General features: G+C 41.7%; 1 protein-coding gene across 5 annotated transcripts in view; it reads right to left on the reverse strand.

The window, feature by feature from the left end:
* The window catches only part of MARCHF8 (membrane associated ring-CH-type finger 8), an 86,483-nt gene that overhangs the window by 55,849 nt on the left and 10,931 nt on the right, over positions 1 to 19,703 (reverse strand). For all 5 annotated transcript variants that reach the window (XM_010714449.3, XM_010714447.3, XM_010714448.3 and 2 more), the window contains exon 2: positions 10,023 to 10,201. In XM_010714449.3, coding sequence (XP_010712751.1) covers positions 10,023 to 10,118 — 96 coding nt within the window. In that variant the 5' untranslated portion in view covers positions 10,119 to 10,201. The remainder of the gene's footprint in view (positions 1 to 10,022; positions 10,202 to 19,703) is intronic.

Below are 19,703 nucleotides of genomic sequence, written 5' to 3' on the forward strand. Positions count from 1 at the left end.
TTATATCATGACTTGAAGCAATGTAAGTACAACAGTCAAGGTTTTTATATTAATCACAGTACAGAACCAGTTCTGTAATGGGGGAGGGTATTTTATATGAATTTAAGCACAACATAACACTGGAAGTACACAGGCTCTAATTTGCAAATGTTTCCATGAACACTTCCCTTTTAAGTGCTTTACTTAAATAGCTACGGTTTAAAGCTTATAGGTACTCAGTAGCTGTGCTTCCCTTTTCCCAAGGACCCTAACCTTGGTGTCTAAGAACAGACTATCCTATGCAGGGAGGTCTCTTCAACATTTCTGCCTGTGGATGCTTCAGTAACTCAAATGGCTCTGCAGTGTGCAATGCTTGTAGGCAGCCGAAGGAAAAGTTACACTGCAGCATTTCATGTGGAATGAATCTATTTAACTGCTATTATATTAACCAGCTCAGAGAAATTAAGATGCAAAAATCAGTGAATGTTTCACTTGGTTACATACAAGCCTGCCTTGCAATCTTTACCCAAATAATTTGCTCTCTGCCATCTGCAGTACAGAAAGAAGACTGGGGAGGGTAGAGGGAGAGGGGGGGGAAAAAAAAGCCCCACCCACTCCATTCTTTGGAGTCAGCCAAGTGGTTCCACTGTTGTGAATAAAATCTCAAGCCAAAAAACATACGTGTAAGCAAATTGCTGAGGGAAATGTACACTGCTTCTTTCGAACTGATCAATCCAGAAACCACCTCCTCTCACATCTACTGCTTGAGAATAATGACTAGAAATATACAGGCAGACAATTACTAGAAAAAAACTTTAAGACTGATGTGGGTTTTGTGTATCCAGTCAGTCCTCCTCTGAAGCCTTCAATTCAGGAAAAGCTAGTAATCTACGATAAAAGGCAGTTCCTTGATTGCTTTCATGAAGAAAAAAATTAAAAAAAATCAATTAATCACTTGCCATTCAAAAAAAGCCAGATGCAGCCTCCACACTTTCAAACTGTCTTTTTTGGGGCTCCTGTCTCCAATTCCTAAAAAAGGAAAATCTCAAACAATTCAATGTCAATCTGTAATTCTGAACAACATATGGTTGTGACATTTAAAGTACAGTATAGAAGGAAGAAAGAAAAGCTAAAAAAAATAGACTAGTCACTTCTCTGGACTATATAGTTAAATCTGACATCAACACATGCAGGAGTAGTAAGATAAAACTTGCCTTTTGCGACTCCTATCAGGGCCTTGATGTCTTTTTTTGTGAGGGGTCCAAAAGCACAGTATTCAAGGTGTGGCCTCACCAGAGCTGAGTACAGGGGTATGATCACCTATATTCCTCCTGATACAAGACAGGATGCCACTGGCCTTCTTGGTCACCTGGGCACACTGCTAGCTTATGTTCAACCAGCTGTCAGCTAGTACTCCCAGATCCTTTTCCTCTGTGCAGCTGCCAACCACTCTTCCCCAAGCCTGTAGCACTGCATGGTGTTGTAACCAAAGTGCAGGACACAGCACATCCTTCTACTGCACACAACCAGTCCTTCCAGAACCTATTTCTTCACCAGCCTCATGAATCAGATGAGCTTTAATCATGCTTATAGGGATTACAGCCAACTAATCAGCATTCCCAAGAGCTATGATCTCAGGCATCTGGAGGTTTCTGGGTTCTCACTTCCCCTTTCACTTGCCACTTGGGAGCTCCTGTCCTCTGAGCAGGCCCTGTGGTACTTGGAACTCAGCCCTCTGCACCTATCCAGCTCACCACTGGGCTACACACTGAAAAGCACCCTTGAGCTGAGAATAGCATTTCAAGGGCTTCTTCCATATACTGCCTGTTCTATACTGCCTTCCTACTAGATGTCACCCACCTGTTTGTGTCCTCAAGTAGCCCAGGAATCTGGTCCATCCTGGAGCAGCAGACAATCTTGTGGAAATACATAGTGAGTGTTGGGGGAAGGTATCTGATCATATGTTGCCTCACTTCCTGGCAATAGTGAAGTTTATCCAAGAAGGCTGGGATGAAGGGTAAACACAGCACAATTAGAAACGATCCTAGACAAATATGGCAAAAGTGACTGAAATTAGCTAAGTAATGCAAATTTTTCTTCAGGGTAATGAGGCACAGAAAATCTGTATCTCCCAACCGCCTTTGATATAGATTCAAGGAGGTCATACAGAAAAGCAAGAGGTATGTTATAAATGTAACCACGAGGTCTCTGAAAAACCCCAAACGTAAGATACAAACCTACTACTGAAAATGTTCTAATATTAAAAAAAAAATCAAAAAACAGTTTGAACACTCAGATTTTGCATATATGAATATCCAAGCAAACACGCACGCTTGCAGTTGCGTAATGTTCAATACATTTAGTTGCTCGGTCTCATACTGTTGCCGCTAGGAGCACTACACATGTTGCACCCCTGAAGAATACACTGGGAGCACACAGTGTGCACATAGCACAAGAACTAGGCCAAATTCTGCAGATTTGAGGACAATCCTCTCCAAGATCCACAAAGCCACCTGTTGTTAAGTTCACAAGGAATACGAGACATTCTACAGTCAAGAATATGAAAAAAAATATAAAAAGGCCACTCCCACTCATTTTCATTAACATGAAGTGCGCTCATTTATAAAAGTAGGGAATTGGGTTGTAAATAAACTTAAATATCAGCAAGTACATGATCCTATTCTTCCCTTTAACTCTGAAAATAGCAGAATTCAGTTGTCAACTTCTTGAAAATGAATTTCTGAATTCCAGTCACTAACCTCATAAAAAAGCATTTGGGATTGTTCAGCAATAAGAAAAAAAAACTTTGACTTGTGGATGTCATGAAATCTCCACAGATGACTTTCTAAAACAGCAGCAACATAAACCAGCAAAGAGAAGTTCATCGCAGATGAGTAAACATCACTTCTGGGACCAAGAGAAGCTGAATGGATCCCAAAGGTGGATTTTGTTTCTAGGTATGAGCACTACCGACTCAAAAGGCTATAGTCCTAACTGCTTAGATTTCTGCAGTGAGCAGAGAAGCAATTTCTAAAGAATACAAAGGCCTCTTCCCTTGTCAGCAAGATTTCTTCATAAACAGTGTAAAGGCTATGAAAAATTAGCTAAGTTCAGAGGTGCCCATCTAAGGCTACATATACCTTTTTAGAAACTAGGGGTAAGGAGTGTAATGGAAAATCAGCAACTTGAATGTCAAACACAGCTTTGAAAAATCTGAAGTACAGATACCATAAGGATGCTACATCACTACATTCCCCCCACACAGAATTTTTAGTCTTTCTTCTTAACAGGGAAAAAATAAATAAAAAAAAAATCCCCAAACAATACAAAACTCAACCAAGTAAAAAAAATGAAGACACTCACCAAGCATCAATGCATGAGGCTTAGCATGAAGGAGAAAAAAAATATATCCCTGCACTTCTAGTCTGTCTTTCATTTACAGAAATTACCTTTAATTAACAAAGCTTTAAAAATCAGTTTGCAGGAAGCCTGATAGCATCACTTTCAAGAAACAGTATAGCCACTGGATGATGGGAATCCCTGAAAAGTATGATTAAGGCCTTGACCCATGTCTTTGTGGAGCTGCAGTGATTTCAGCATCACTCTGCTCTGACAGACATTTATACACAGATACAGCTCAGTGTGGGATCCTGACTGACACACTGTTCTTAGAAAGAAAATGAGCGTGCATGGTTTTGGCAGGATAGAAAAATGCCAGGATCACAAAACAGAAACACGCCTACAAACCACAAAGGAAATGCACTCAGCTATCCCACAATTAAATAGTGCCAGCACTTCTTTTACAAAATTTTGTTTTTCTAAGAATTATGCTCAGCTTGTTCACATGAACTGCTAACGAAAACTAGACAGATTGTGTTAATAGCTGAGAGGTGGTTTAAGGATTCAGGTTAATGCAACAGCTATGGATCATAATAATTAACTACAGGTTTCTGGTGCTGAGACTCCAAAGCAAGCAGTTCACATACTATTATTGACAAATAATCAAAGCAGAGGCTGTACGTGTCTGATTACAAGCAAACAGCAAAACCTTAAACTTCAATAGTTTCTTTTCTGAAGCATTGGTATATGAAAAAAAAGTTCCACTGCTGTATTAACCTGCTGTTAGCTTCTGAAATGTTTACTGCATTTTTAAAATTCAGGGTTTTCTCCTCTTCTCCTTCAAACCCCTTTCAGAAAGCATTTCCATAATTCATCTCCACTCAGAAGCCACCTGCTCCTCTCCTCACCCACACACGCTGTACACACTCCAAGACAAACGCAACAGAGTATCACATGGGGTGATCCGACTTTCTTTGTTACAACTGCTCAAGCAGGAGCAGCTTCCCCTGGCCCTTCCCTCCCACTTCCCGTTTCCTCTCTTCCTCCTCCGCCATCAATGTTTCTGGGAAACAACGCGCTCCTGCGTTCAGCTTCCGAGAGTGGGGCTGGAGAGGACAAGCTTCTCAGCCTGTATTTGACATAACAAGAGCAGTGAATTTAATAAAGGAAAGATGCCAGACAGTGTTAATATAGTACATTCATGCAGATCTGGGGAGGTCACAATCAAAATGGGTCCCTCAGAGAATCTGGTGACAAACGCTTCTGGCTCCTCATCTTTTGTGTGTAGACCTGAAACCTTTACAAGTCTTCTGTCAGTAGTGCCTCCCCACTTCCACAGATGGAGGAAAGACAGTACTACCTAGTTGGCAGGAAAAGACAAATCCCAAATTCCAGACCAGTAGTTTAATCCAGGCCAGGCTGTGTTCGGTGTGCTTGTCAGCCTTCCAGGTGGCACACTGAAGAGGGAGGTCAGTGGTGCTCTTGCAAACACCCTGTGGAAGAGCAGGAAGAAGCCCTGAAGCTGGCAGCGAATGGCAGGAGTGCTGTGTGCCCATGGGGAGTGCAGGAGAAGTGCCTCAGGCCACCAGACATCAAGGTGTCTGCGGTAGTGAAGAGATACACAGCACCCTGATGTCTGCAGGGCTTGGCTGAAATGACAGCTAAGCCATCATGACAAGCACAAGAAGGTCTCTCCTAATAACCAAAGGGAGATATCACAAGAAGGGTGGTGTTGAAGCACAGACAAGTGCACCACTCCTGGAGGAAAGAGAGGGATCTGGTGTCAAGCAAATTCTCAAGCAATTTTCCTGTAGTGCTCCTCACTAGACTGTTTACCTGTTGAAGGTAATTTGAGTGGGAGCACAGTCAGCACATGCTCCTATGTAAACACACACTAAGATGTCAGAAGTCAATACAGAAATCAGTCAAGGAAACCTTGCTCTCAGCATGACAGCATCACTGCAGGGCTACGACTCAGAAGGCTGCAACAGCTGCCTTCCGTCATCCACGGTGTTCTCAGTGTTCCTACCTGGTCACAGACAACAGGAGAAGAAGCATTTTCCCCGCAGCTCCTCAGATGTGCTTCTGTTGCCTGTTCTGTCAACAAAAAATTGCCTAATTGCTACTTTTCAAAAAGCAGGAAGTGTGAGATCAGCTTTTTCCAAGAAGCACTTTATGATCCGGTGAAAAACACGGTAGGTAAAAGCCAAAGTTCATATTGTCAGGAAAGGATTTTGCAATTCCCACTTTGAGGCTTAAACCTATAAGCAGTACAGCAAATGAGACATCTGCTTCCCACAGAAGAGTTACAGGATACTTGGACAAAAATTCTTCTGTAGTTAACCAGTTTCTACACAAAGTGAATTTAATGAAGGAAAGATGCCAGACAGTGTTAACATAGTACATAGCTACACACAAACACATAAACCTCAGTATAAAAATAATAAGGGGAGAAACTCTCAGGGGATTCACAGCCTGTTTGCTTAACGGCTGGTTTGGTTCAATGGACAAGCAAAGCCACACGCACTGCCTTACGAATGCACAAGCATTTCAATCAAGTTCAGCGAGTTAGAGCCCACAGACACAGCTCAAAGTCCAAAAAGTAAACTGAAGAGGTCAGAGAGTGCTTCTGTACCTTAAGAACAATGTAATACCTCTCAAGGCATTCAATGCATTCATCGTTATATCACACTGCTGATCTGTGATTAAAAATTCTTGCAACTGCATCTATTGCTTTCTTTCTTCCTTTTTTTAAAGTCCTGCTTTTCCAGTAAGACATGGCTTGTATGAGTTAACATGCTACAATATCTTTCCTGTTACAGAATGCAAGAGGAGAATGCTAAGAAGGCAGAAGTTTAGCAAGATGCAGCACAATGTACTTCTTTCACCACAATTTCATCCGGACAAATCAGGTAGTCATAGTGACACCAAGACAGCACCTGAAGATGTATAAGATTGTTATAAAATCTCTGCTGAGCACATAGAAGCCAATAATTACTTAACAGCACTTAGACACAAGAAGGCAGTTGCTCTAGAACAGAGAGCAGAAGAGTTTCAGTCAGTGAAATAAAATTGATGTTTAAATTTGACTGGAACATTTATTTGGTTTTGCAATATATGATCTTTGCTATACGCTCTTTGAGAGGAATTCAGTATCACTTCCCACATCCAGGCCGTTGCGTGCCCAAAGTGGTTTGAACCAGCATCCTACGATCTCCCAGTCACACCTGATCAGCCCACCCATGATCTGCCTATGAGATCTGCAGAAATCACAGCACAGGTGGCCACAGTGTAGAAGTTACTCATGTTTTCAGAAGGACAGTGTAGAAGCTTTGGTTAGGGAGCTTCACTCACCATACTACCTTATAGAAACAAGCTGTGGGGCACAAACCTCTCAAACAAGCAATATCCTGTCACAGAACGACAGCAGAACAACACCTTCACCACATGCCAGCATCACTGCCTCATTTCCACTTTAAGTGCTGAGGGCTGCCTGTTGGATATGTTAGGAAACATCACTGTCAGCAGGATAGCCTCCAAAAGGTCAAAGTCTGTTGCACCTCACAAACAATAGAGTGACTCTCCCTTAAGGCAGGTAAGTATGAGGCTATTCCTAGTGAAGGATAAGTAAGAAGCTAACGATGGTTATTAATAGCTCTTAAAGCTAACAGTTCATCTGAGTTAAATGCAAGAGTAATAATCCCTTTATGACCTTCCCCATTCTTGTTGTGAAAATGGACAAAGTTTCATCAAAGACTGTTGGTAACCACAGTTTTCAACTATTTCAAACCTTGAAAATCACACTAACCTGAATGACGATCTACCAGGCTCCACTAATAAATATCACTGACTTCTAAGGACCTAAAGCAGAAATGGCAGGCAGGTGTTATGCACCTTACCACCTTTTCAAATGCAGTAGGATTTCTGCCACAGACTTCCACATGTACTGAACTCACATGAGACATGCCCAAGGACTACAGATTATCTGCTTTGATAAATTGCTGTGTAATAATGGTCGTAAGGATTTCTTGCTGTTTTTCACAGTTAGTCCCAAACCACTAGTCCAGAAAACTTGCTCTTGCAGCAAGGAAAACTATTACTAAAACCAGTCAAGCCTTAACTTGAAATATCAAAGCTACATCTTGACCAGAAGCAAGAAAGAGCGCAAATATAGATCTGAACCATTCAGCTGGCAAAAATTCTCTCTGCAATTCTTATAAACATAATGTGGAAAATTAAACACATCTGTATTCACAAAAGATAGGAGAATGAGAAATAAAACATCTTCCTTCTGGGGAAGAAATCAAAAACTAACTTTCCTCAGACTGGCTAAGTTCCCTCTTTAGGCACACTGGAGCTTCACTTTATGCTGCTGTGCTTCTTGAGCTCTTTCTCTGAATGGCTTATGCAGGTACAGACAAGCTAATGGTCTAGTTTGAAATACCAAGTTCCCAAAGGAAAAGTAAACCAAAACAAGAATAAAAGTAAGTCAAACTTTGATCTGTTAGCTGACATTCAACTTTCATACACTTTGGTTTTAGCCAAGTTTGGTAATAAACAAGGCAGATGTGTACAGAGCCAACTCAGTCTACAAAGCACACACCTGGAGATGCCCTTGGTCTAAGAACCTGCTATTATACAATAAACCTCCATATTATCTTTTAAAAGGTAATATTAGCTTTGATTGTTATTTGGAGTTTGTTTGATTTTGTTCAGATTGGCAAGTGGCTTTGTACAACTCAAAACCTTTAAGACCACAGTGTACACAATGGCTTGAGGCGCTTACTGCCATTAGAATGAGTACTTTATTATACAGAAAAGGAAAAGAAAGGTAAGAAAATTAAAGTACTTAAATCAAATTGTAAAATGCTCCACTCTCTCCTAAAAATCCATTACATATTTTTGTAGAAATCCATGCAAGAATGGTGTCCAGGGCAGTCACAACACAGAGAAGTAACTGCAAGCTGTGCTGCATAATGGAAAATTACAATACTGAAAGAGAGGAGCACTGAAGCTAAAATGACTTTGTACTGAACTTACAAAACTGAAGTGCAAATACTTACTTTCTTTCTTAGTTTTACCTAGTGTCTTTCTCTGGAACTGCAGATGTTACCCAAGGCAGGAAAACCATCTGCAACCGCTAAGCAAATTTGCTCAATACTGCATTGTACTTTTTATCTTGCAGTGATATCTACCTCACACACAGTACAGGTGGTCTGAAATGATTGAAAATACACCAGTGATGTTCTACAATTTCTTTCTCTTGCACCCTCTATATAAAATTGTTGTGTCAGAAACAAAGGAAAAGGTTTGGAAAGAGACTTGGGACTCTCACTTCTGGGCTCAGTGCATGGTCAAACAGTTACTACAGGTCATTGTAATCTGACTGGCCTCCTAACTCACATGACCTAACTGGAGAGTAGCCAATTCAGAGAACTGTCATGCATTTACAAGGGAACTGTTTCATGCCCTTTCAGAGCATAGTGTTTCTCTATGGGAGGAGCCCAAAAGAAGCAACAAAAAAGTCCTTTTACCCAGAGAGCTGCCCAGCACATTCGTGGACTGCTGTTACTTGTTGTAGGTTAGGAAGCAAGAGATTCCAGCGGACTCCTGAGACAAGATGCCCCAATGACTTAAAGCACCTCAGCTGAGGAGACAACTTCCTGCCTGGTTCCAGCAACCAAAACTAGTGCCAAGTCAGTCTACCTGGATTCGGGAATCCAGAAAATTAATTACTGGTTTAAGAACGTGAAGGACTACAATCCATTTTAAGCTTTAAATGAGATGAAGACTCCAAAAACATAACTATGAGACAATAGATTTTTTGCTGACAAACCACAAAATTATGTAGGCGCAGTCTAGTCAGATGGCGGGTGAAGGGCTAGTCTAAGCAGAATTTCCTAACACATCAGAAACAACTTTTTTTTTTTTTTCCAATCCTACCTGAAGTTAGTCTCAGTGAATCCCTCTCTATAACATGACAGTGCCTTTGCAGTCCCTTATATTTCAGGTGTGCCCAACCTGTAAGAGTGCTGCTCTGCATCTTCTGAGAATCTGACCACTGCTGAATACATGTTCCTAGTTCACAGAACAAGCCTGCCCTTGCAGTTGCTCCATAATGTGAGTGCTCTCTTGGACTGCTTTTATGCTAGAGTAAAGCTAAAAAACATGAAATGGTTTCTGTGGAACTTGCAGATAATGCAGCTTTAGCATAAACTAAAACATGATGCACACAAAGACCTTTTGGCTTGACCAGAGACACAGCCCAGCGTCTAAATAAGGTTGATACCCAAAGACCAGCCACATTATGTCCTTAATAATTATTTTTTAATCAGCCTATTAATTAAATTCTCTTAAGTTGAAATCATTAGATACTTCAGATATTTTTGCATTCCATTTCTCATTAGTACCAGAAGACCCCCCAAAATTTCACTCACACATTTGCTCCCAAGCAAATACAAGCCTTATCTTCAGGAAAATACACCTGCTACAACTTTCATGACAATGTATTTTGCAGCCATCTGCTTTGTAATGGCAAATATTAGACCGCTAATTAGAAATAATTAGGTTAACATTCATTTTCACTTAGAGCAGCAATCATGCAAGGAGTTGGGTCTTTGGATCAGAATCACATCTAATTTGGTAGCCCCTACCATTTTAACTTCAGATAACTTCCTGTGAAAATTGAATTTATCTGTCACTACCTGTTCTTCTTTTTCTTTGGTCTTGCTCCTGGAGACTCTGGAAGAGGTAACATCCTGAGCTGGAATGACAGAGATTTGATGCAGTGGCATGTTCATCACACCGCCTTGTTTGGTCCTATCACTTACAGGAAGGAGGCTTGAAGGCAGCACTCATTCAGTGCCATTGTCAGACCTTGCACCTAAAAAAAAAAAAGAAAAATAAAAAACCCATGAAGTATTTTGAAATGTAATTATTTCCAAAACTAAGCCATCAGTTAGACCAAGGTGCACTTCTTGCCTTCCCTCTGCTTTCTGAAAAAGAAAGAGTTCTGGTTGGGTGAAAAAAGACACAGGACTTTTCAAGAGCTACAGCCAGACAGGCCAGAGCGCAGTTTATGCAAAGAAATAAGTAAGTTATCAACAGTTTGGGAAGTGGTCCAACAGCAGGACAGAGGGCAGAGCATGTGCTTGAGACTGTGTGGGTACACAGGAGGAGGTGGATGAGCAGCTCTTCATGCTGAGCAGCAGGAGTGTGCTAGGTGCAGAGAGCAAGGCTGGTGCGGGGAGTTTCTTACACTGTCTCAGGTACAGTCCTCAGCCTAGCTGAGTGCTGTGTGTTTTTAACCACTGCATTTGGCTCCAATCATTAATCCAAAAGTGTACCAACAGTAGGAAAACACATCACGTGGGCTTTTCCTTTCTTAAGGCAACTGGAGAGTATTATAATCAAAATCCCTTGCTGGGAATCAGGAATTCACCAGGCTACACACACTTTATCCTCTGCATTATACATAGAAAAGACAGTAATAGACATAAATTAGCCAAATTTGGCAACTAATCTGAAAGACAGGCATAATTAGCCATACCTGCTATTAGATTAAAAGCTTTTTGAAACATGTACGCTTATAGGGCATTTAGTTGGAACATAACCTGTTGCAAATTAGACACAATCAATTGTGTTTAAGGAAAGGATTAGAGAGGAATTACCACAGCAGAGCCTAATTGGGGCAACTGCATTTTTCTTACATTTCCATAACATACCACCTTTTGATTTGTTTTTTTCATCTGCCACACAAAAAACAAGGACTAGCTAGATGTCCTATATGTTATACTACTTAACAATTTGGAAGTGGTATAACCCAGCACTGCATACTCCTAGCATAGACGGCATATATTGTTTTTTTTAATATTTAATTAATTGGAAGTTTTAAAGATAGGCCAAGTTTCCTAGGTTGATTACGCAAAAGATGCTGGTGTGGTCCTATTTCTACCAGGCTCCACAGGAGTGCTGCAGGATCTTTGACTGCTTTTGATTAAATAGGGAAAAAAAAAAAACCTATCCCAAGACATTTTATGCAAGGAATGATGGCTCAGTATTCTCTTTCTACTGAGGGGGAAAAGAGTTGTTGGAGGTCATAAAGCATATCACCGGCAAAAACAAAACAAAAGGCAATGCTTTCTGCTTCCCAAGGATGCTGGCTGCCCGTTAGAGTGCTCAGCCAAATTCAAGAGTATTGCTGACACCTAGTCAGGATTTATATTACTTTCATCGATGCCAAGACAGCATACCATAAGGCAGCACCTCCATAACTTCTAGACATCACTGATCTTAAAAAAAACATCTGCAAGTATGAACAAGCAACAGCAAGGACACTTCCTTATTGAAGGACAGAGGCAAAATGGGACTTACCAGCACTACTGAAACGCAAGTCTATCACAAAGAAAAAGAACTCTGAACTTCTGCAAGTCCTCCACACCTATTTAGCTTCATCCTCTAAAGGAGCCAAGCTGTAAGTGCCAGAAGAGAGATAAGCATGGGCTGAGATAGGAATAACAAGCTGCAATAAACAAAGCAGGAATGAAAGGTATTTTCCAAGAAAACATAAATGAAATCCAGGGAGCGTCAAGCTCCAATGAAACTCTGTCAGGTAATATGTCCCGTGCTACTGCCAGCAATGGCTGAGCCAAGGGGCGTGGAGACAGAGCCCAGTCTGCAGCCCACAAAAAGGTTGTGGGCTTCCAGGCAAGGGTATTTTACTGCTGTAAGGAGAACAAGGAAAATTATTAGAAAACACAGCTAAATCCCTCTGATTCCAACAAACAAATCAGACCACTTTTTCTGCTGGTACTTTACGGACAGCACGTTAGAATTCTTTGAAATATATAATCCAATTAGATATTCAAAGATAATGTAAAATGGCCTTCCTCTGGTAGAGCAGCTGGGCAGACACTCAACAAAGCCTGCCTTTGTTCAAGAGCAGCTTAAGAAAAGCTCTAAACTTACCCCAGATGCCACACTGTATGCCTCCAGCTTGGAAGGATCCTAACAACTACACACTCAAGGCCTGCCAGTCCCAACCTGAAGCACCTTAGCTCCACAGCACTAATTAAAGGATAAAGTTACACAAGTCAACCATCTGCAGCGCCAAGCGCATACTGACAAGGATGCCAGAAAAGCAATGCCTCTTTGTAAAAAACTAAAAAACAAGCTCTGTGGGACTTTTTCCACAGCTGAATTAACACTGTGGGCTCCCGATCCATGGTGAAGAGTAGAGCACATGAGAATCATAGAATGGCTTAGGTTGGAAGGGACCTTGAGGATCCATCAAGCTCCAACCCCCTGCCACAGGCAGGGCTGCCAACCTCTATATCTAATACCAGGCTGCCCAGGGCCCCATCCAACCTGGCCTTGAACATCTCCATGGATGGGGAGAACAAAGATCTAAGAAAGCTTCAAACACATCAAACCAGGGGCCTGCCAGAAAGGTTTCCCAGTAGGCAGTGCTGAGGCAAGGGGACAGCTCTTACGTGCTCTCTTCTACTCAGGATTTGTAGTCATAAATCAGCGCATAGTTAGATGTGAAATCCCTCTCTCATATAAAGTGAGCAATCCTATTGCCAAAGCATCTCTCCCCATTGACACAACACACCTTGGAGGCAGCAGATAGATAGGAGCTCAGCTTCCTCCTCCTTATGCAAGATTCAGTCTGTGAACCCCACACACAAGAGAAGCCCTGTGACCACTGGTGTGGATGCTGTTCCCTTGCGGAGGACTCCAGCTCCACTTTGCCTGGAAAGTTGATGCAATCATGGGATGGCAGAGAAGTGAGACAGAATGCATATGTGTGAACCAGATGCCACAAGCAGGGCAGTCATTTGCCTGTGAAGGATGAGGGATCCTCTTACCCTGCCCTCCTGGCTGCTCACATACTAGAGAAAAATACTTAAAGAAAACCCATACAGAGTTTGGGCATTTACCAAATGATAATGAGCTGAACCTGTTTTCATAGCTGGACCCTTCAGAGATTTCCAGCACAGGATTGCTCACCTAAAACCACATCAGCTGTAACATCAGACCAGAGTTATGTCAGAACCACGCAACCACAACAACACCAGCAAGATTCAGAGGGAATTAGACAAACTGTCTTTTACAGTACTCAAGGAGGAAAGGCAAATGTGTGACTGGGGCCTGGTGTTGGGGCATTCCCCTGAGCACTATGTCTCCTGACAGCAACAGAAAATTAGATTCCCTTGGGTCATCAGCATCGAGTACACAAGGGGGAACAACAGACATCAACAGATAAACTCACCACAGCAAAAGCAGCTGGGGGACTGTTTGCAATCCCATTTCCATCACCCACCCCACCAGGCCTCACTGAGGAAACTGGGACGCATGTCAGCCATGAGGGTAGCCTAACACTTGGTGAACTGCTGGGCTGCTCCACAAGATGTGCCACTGGAAGGGCCAAGGCACAGGAAGGCATGCTGCTGTCTCCACCTGCCACTCACTGCAGCTTTTCCGTCCACCACATGTTCCAAAATAAAGGTTAAACAAAGATTTAGATCTAGAGATGTAGTGGCACTGGGTGCAGACATAGACAGACACACCAAAAGGAAAGCATCCTGTGGATGTATGGATGTGCATGCACATGCTTTGCATTGCTCAGAGGAGGAGATAAAAGAGCCAAATATCTCAGCTGTTTTCCTATTTCAAGAATAGAGTCTCTGGATTATAAAAGAATCTGCCTTCGTGTGCGTGAAAGATAAACCTTGTAACCTGTGGCATAAGCAAGAGGATAACCGCTAACATGAGAACCGAAACAAATTTCACCTGTGAGTTATTCCTGTCTGCCTCGAGGTTTCTTACACTTCTCTTTGATTCCCTTAGTTCCCATTGATGACAGCAAGTCGTAACACATAGATCAATCTCCTGGGGGTCGTGCAAGTTAAAAATAAAGACACAGATCACTGCAGTCCAGATAATCCATTCACTGGAGTGCTATGCAATACCACGAATATCCTGAAGTGGAGTTGATGGAGTTGGTGGAGCTCAGGGCATGCACCAGCTGCAGGGTGGGAAGTGCTGCCCTTCAGGCTGGTAGAACGCTGCTGTGAGTGCCTGGAACTCCCCCCCTGCACAGCACAAAACCCAACCCAAACAGGAATAGAAACCTTCTGAAAAACATTATGCTGCTCAAAGATGGTGTACTGCTTATTTTCTCTAAGTGAGATTCAAAATAATTTATTAATGCTGCTTTGGAATCTGTTTTTCTGCTGGCAGCCTTAAGTCTCAAAAGTCCCATGAGCATAAAAATCTCTTTTGTGTATGTGTGTGCATGGGTGTGTTCAAATTTAGCAGAAGCACTCATGCAGTACTCAGCAAACCTCCGTGTGCACCTTACTTGCTTACCTGCCCTGACATTCAAACTGTCCGTGGCCTGTGCATACATCCTATGCTATTTTCTGTACACTACGTATTTCATATTTGCAAATGTCTCCAATCCTATTAGCTTGTGTAGGGACCAGTTTGAAGCTTTCATTTATTTTATTTTGAGCTTGCCAGGACTCCTCCCCTACTAATATAGCTTACATAATCCTTTTCTAGAGATGACAGATGTGCATTTTCAAAAAGAGGATCCTGCATCTGTGCTTCATTTTGTTTTACTGAAGCTTAATCAGTACTTTGTTAACAGCACTATTTAAGAGATGCCATCAAGTCTTACGCACTTCACATGCATTTGTTAACTTAACAAATCTAATCAAGAGAACTAAAATTGAGAATGGAGAGAATGACACTTCTTTCCCTACAGAACCTTTAGCATTTCAGGGTTAGTTCAATGCCATATCTGAAAAGAACTGTTGGACTTAGATCTTGCTCTACACAGATCTAATTGTGAATTATTGCTATTTACAGCTATGCCTATGTACATGTATCTTACAGTGTTTACTAACTCTGCTGCAACTTCTTACTTTATTATCTCAGTTCCTCCTTTCTTCCACCTGCAAGTGTACTAAAAATAATGTGCTTCAAGACAAAAATATTTTTCTTCTGATTTCTTTTTTAAAATCATGTTGTTACTTAACAGAAAAGTTAGAAAGGGGATAAGAGATTCTTTTGCATATTCCAGATGTTCCTTTAGAAGGCTTCTCAGGACACAGGAACATACAGCTGCAGATTACACACAGCACAAAGAAAGAAGGGTATCTGCCAGCTCTGACTGACTCCTCTCCAAATACAAATATGATTGTTTCTACAAACATTTCTACATAATGGAACTAGACAAGAAAGCTGTTAAATTGCAGGATCAGTAAATAATGGTCCCAGAGCTCTTATTAATCCCTTCTCTTGTCTTCAGCAGAAGATGAGCATGATTTGCACCTCAGAAACAGAGGTTATTGCAGGGACAGTCTGTAACTGCAACAAGAAAAAAGATGCAGAGGTAAAGCTGAAGTTTCATTCTCCTTTCGCTGAGAACCCTTGAGGGTGAGGAGACTGAGAGGGCAACAGCCAGCACTGCTGTGCTCCAGGTCAGCAAGCGGTGCTCTCTGGATGGCTGCAGTTCACAGTCATTTGTACTGGGTGTGTCACTTCTTGTAGTGCCCAGGCTATCACCATGTCACCTCACCCCTTCGTGTTAAACACATCTTCCTGCCCTGAGGTGCTTCCCAACAGAACAGGTCTGGCACGTGGATCATGCAGCAATCTGCAAGTCTCCATGGCTCTGCTCCAGGCAGGATGCAGTATCACAGCACGCACAGAGCTTGCCTTGTTATCACTCCTGGCCACGATCCCCTTAACTCCCACACAGTAACCAGAAGTTGGCTTTCTGAAAAATTCACGTCCTCCTCCAGAGAAGACATCCCTCCCTCTGAATCAGCACTGAATCCACACTTCAGAGTGGAATCTGGTTCTTTTGATCACACGGCTCAAACTAATATTTTCGTTATTATAGGAATGATGACTTTCTTCTTCATAATATTCAGTCTGATAACAACATGTAACAGCACTACATGTATCCCTGCAGTTTTTGAAAAATACAAACACATATACAGACCAGTGAGAGAAGTCTGCGCCAAAATACAATGGCAAGTCTACCTGATGTAAGGCAACACCTATAACTTGTGATCATCTCCATTCTCTACTGCAATCACTTTGAGGTCCATGAAACTCAGTTCTGATACCCAGGGAATAATTGCCCTGTATCTTTATCTTCAAAATTAATAAAGACTATTAACACAAATGCATAAATTTACATATGGACAATGAAAGCCTGTGTTTCTCAAACAGTGTAAATATTTACAGCACAAGATAGTGAAGAAACAAAACAGTTTCATTATTGTTCAGTGAGGACATTGCTCACATTTTGTATTATACGTGGATAACAATGGTGTATTTCTAGGAAAATCCTATGCTACATCACTTATTTTCCAGTACATCAGAGGATAACATTTGTGAAAGCTATTTATGAACAACAGGCGCCTAAGCAACGTTTTTCACTATTGTTTAATTGCTGCTAGGCAAACCATTGCTCCTAAGCCAGAGTAAAAAGAACACAGTATTTACTAAACGATTTTGTATTTTGAAGAAGTATGAAATCATTGCCTCTTTGTCTCTGGGTGAATAAGAAATTTCCAAATTGGTGCACATAAGAATGTATTTCTTTTGAATGATTCATGAATTAAATCTCAGATAACTTTAGCCTGTAAATAAAGAGTTACAACATATCTTTACTCTGAAAATCTTAAAAATAAATCTAGATTTCTGTATCATTATGACACACTGTTAAGCTCCTTCTAAGGAAATAGCAAAAACTACATTCCTTAGAACTTGCACAAAGCAGAAATCAGAGAGCTCCAAACCAGGCTCTTCAAAAGCTCAAGTGTGAAGCAAAAAGGCCAATGTACTAAGCATTCTCTACTTGATTCTTCCACAAACTTGCATGATGCCACTAAGTTCTGTTTTCAACCACATTTTCCCACGTTTAGAAATAACCTGACCATCTGATGAAAAAATAGCTACCTGAAGTCATTTGCTTTCCCCTGAAGTTAAGAGAGTTAAACTGTAAATAAACCTTAAATCCAGGGGAATACCACATACAGGTTATTGAACTGCAACAGCTTTTAGTGAGATCTTTTTATTGGAAATGTAGACACCCTATGCCTGAACATTTTTCAGTCTTTTTCCATACTATTGCCTTCTCTATACATTTGCTAACATCAAACAAGAGCCTCCCTTTTCAGGGGGAGGACCAGCATTTGCCACCTGCACAAGAGCTCGTGCTCCAGGGTGGATAACAAGGATTCCACTGTCCCCACATGCATAAGTGCTCACCTTTTCTTCCCCTAAATATCAGCAGTAAAGAGGTGTCCTCACGAACTTGGGTTCAGGAAGTCAAAGCATTAAAGTTCTTCACTTGACCCCTCTGTTAATTGGAAGGGTAATAGTACTTCCCCTTGCCCACTTTCCATCTGCTTCACACACACATAACTTCTGTGGTTGCTGGCACTGCTCCTTACTGTAGCAATAAACTGTATCTTGTAACACCACGATCCCAGGCACTGCATTAAGACCAGTGATAACAGCAGGACAGATGTTAATCACTCCCCAGGTTCACACCTGCATAGTCACCATCACCAGATTCTTGATTTGACAGAGCTGCCAGAGAAACAAATATGGCATTTCTCATCAATTCCAATATAACAGTTGTGCTATATTTAGGTTACATACAAGGCCTTTTACAGTGAGGGTGGTGAGGCACTGAACAGGTTACCCAGACTTGTGGTGCATGCCCCATCCCTGGGGACTTTCAAGATGAGGCTGGATCAGGCCCAGGCCAACTGGATCAAGCTGTGGATGTCCCTGTTCATTGCAGGTGAGCTGGACTAGATGATCTTTAAAGGTCCCTTCTATAATTCTGTAAGAACCCCTGTGTAACAGCATTATCATTAAATAGCAAAGCTGTGTAAAGCCTACAGAGAGACTCCAGTTCCGAACAGAGTTAATTTCCCTCCAGCAGCAGAACAAGACGGTCTCTTCCAGCTGCAACCTCGACACAGTGCATACAGTGACATTAAAAAGGCTGCATGTTCTCTTCTTATCTCAAGTATCCCTGGTGCAGTTTAAAGACCAGGCAGCCAATTTCAGTGGGCTGACAAACAGCCAGCCTTCCCATGCCCCAGCTCCCCATGCAACACAGGGCTGACACCAACACGTACTGGCAGCACTGAAGCGTCAGCAAAAACAGTTTCCTTTCATTAGCCAGTTATTTCATGCAAGTGTGCTGCAAGGCGTGTGTCAAGTCTGCGTGTCCTCCCCCACAGCCCCAGTCTGCCACCAGAAAAGAAGGAGCTGGCATCACTGAGCCCCCAGACAAGGCACTCCTTACCACGATTTATAAAAGCCCATTCATCCACCCTGTACCTAAAATAGCCTCTTGATGCAATCATGAGCTCAATACACGACTGTGGATTCCTTTCTTACACTTACAAGAAACCAAGTGTCCACTGGTTACTTCCTCACCCTCTGCCCTTATTCTTTGTTCTGCAATCGAGTGTTGACCCTTTCTGTCCCATTCCATATTAGACCTTGTACTTCTTCAAACAAACATCTTAAAAGGAATTTGGAGAAATTATGAAACTTCACCTATGCACTTACATGCTCTGTATGCAATCTTATGAAAAATGTACTGCAGCTGTCTATCACCTGCATTACAGTAGGATTTCTAAAGCCTGTGAACTACAGGCAGCTGCAGAAAGCTGCAAAGACTAAGCCTAGTGTCTAGGTAAACAGAAACGATACATGTTTGTAAGAACGACACAGATTTGTTTCTTGCAGCTTGGGTGACTCACAACACTCCACCGCTCTTCCACTTCTTGTTTTTCCTCCAGAAAATGCTCAAAGCAATTTTCAGGTGTCTAGGCCATTAGAGAGCAATGGGTTGTCACACAAAACAAGATTACTATCAACTTCCTTCTGAGCCAGGCCAGTGAGAGTTCCTGGGTATATGCATAGGGCAAGTAAAGTCGATATGGGAAGTTGTCCATACAGAGAAAAGTTTAAAATAAATTCAAGATTGTGACCACATCACCAATATCAATTGACATGTCACATCTTCCAATCTTATCACATTTAGAAGTGGCTTTTCTGTCTTCTTCCCTAATGGATGTGCTTTCCTTTAAATTAGTTTAGACAGGAGCCAGCGCGACGAGCCAAGTGTGCTGAATAAGGCCTATGAAATTCTGGTGCACACGAGCAGTATTTTAAAATCTGAAACATTCATGAGGACAGAAACTAGAATGAACAGCAGTTTCTATCAGGTATTTGTTGAAATGTTGAGTGGAAGGCAAGAAGAAAAAGGTCATTTTTTAAGCTGAAATTTCATTAATTCTGGAAGAAAGTATACTGTTGGAAAGAGGGGAGCA

The sequence above is a fragment of the Meleagris gallopavo genome, chromosome 8 (assembly GCF_000146605.3).
Source record: "Meleagris gallopavo isolate NT-WF06-2002-E0010 breed Aviagen turkey brand Nicholas breeding stock chromosome 8, Turkey_5.1, whole genome shotgun sequence".
NCBI classification, from domain to species: domain Eukaryota; kingdom Metazoa; phylum Chordata; class Aves; order Galliformes; family Phasianidae; genus Meleagris; species Meleagris gallopavo.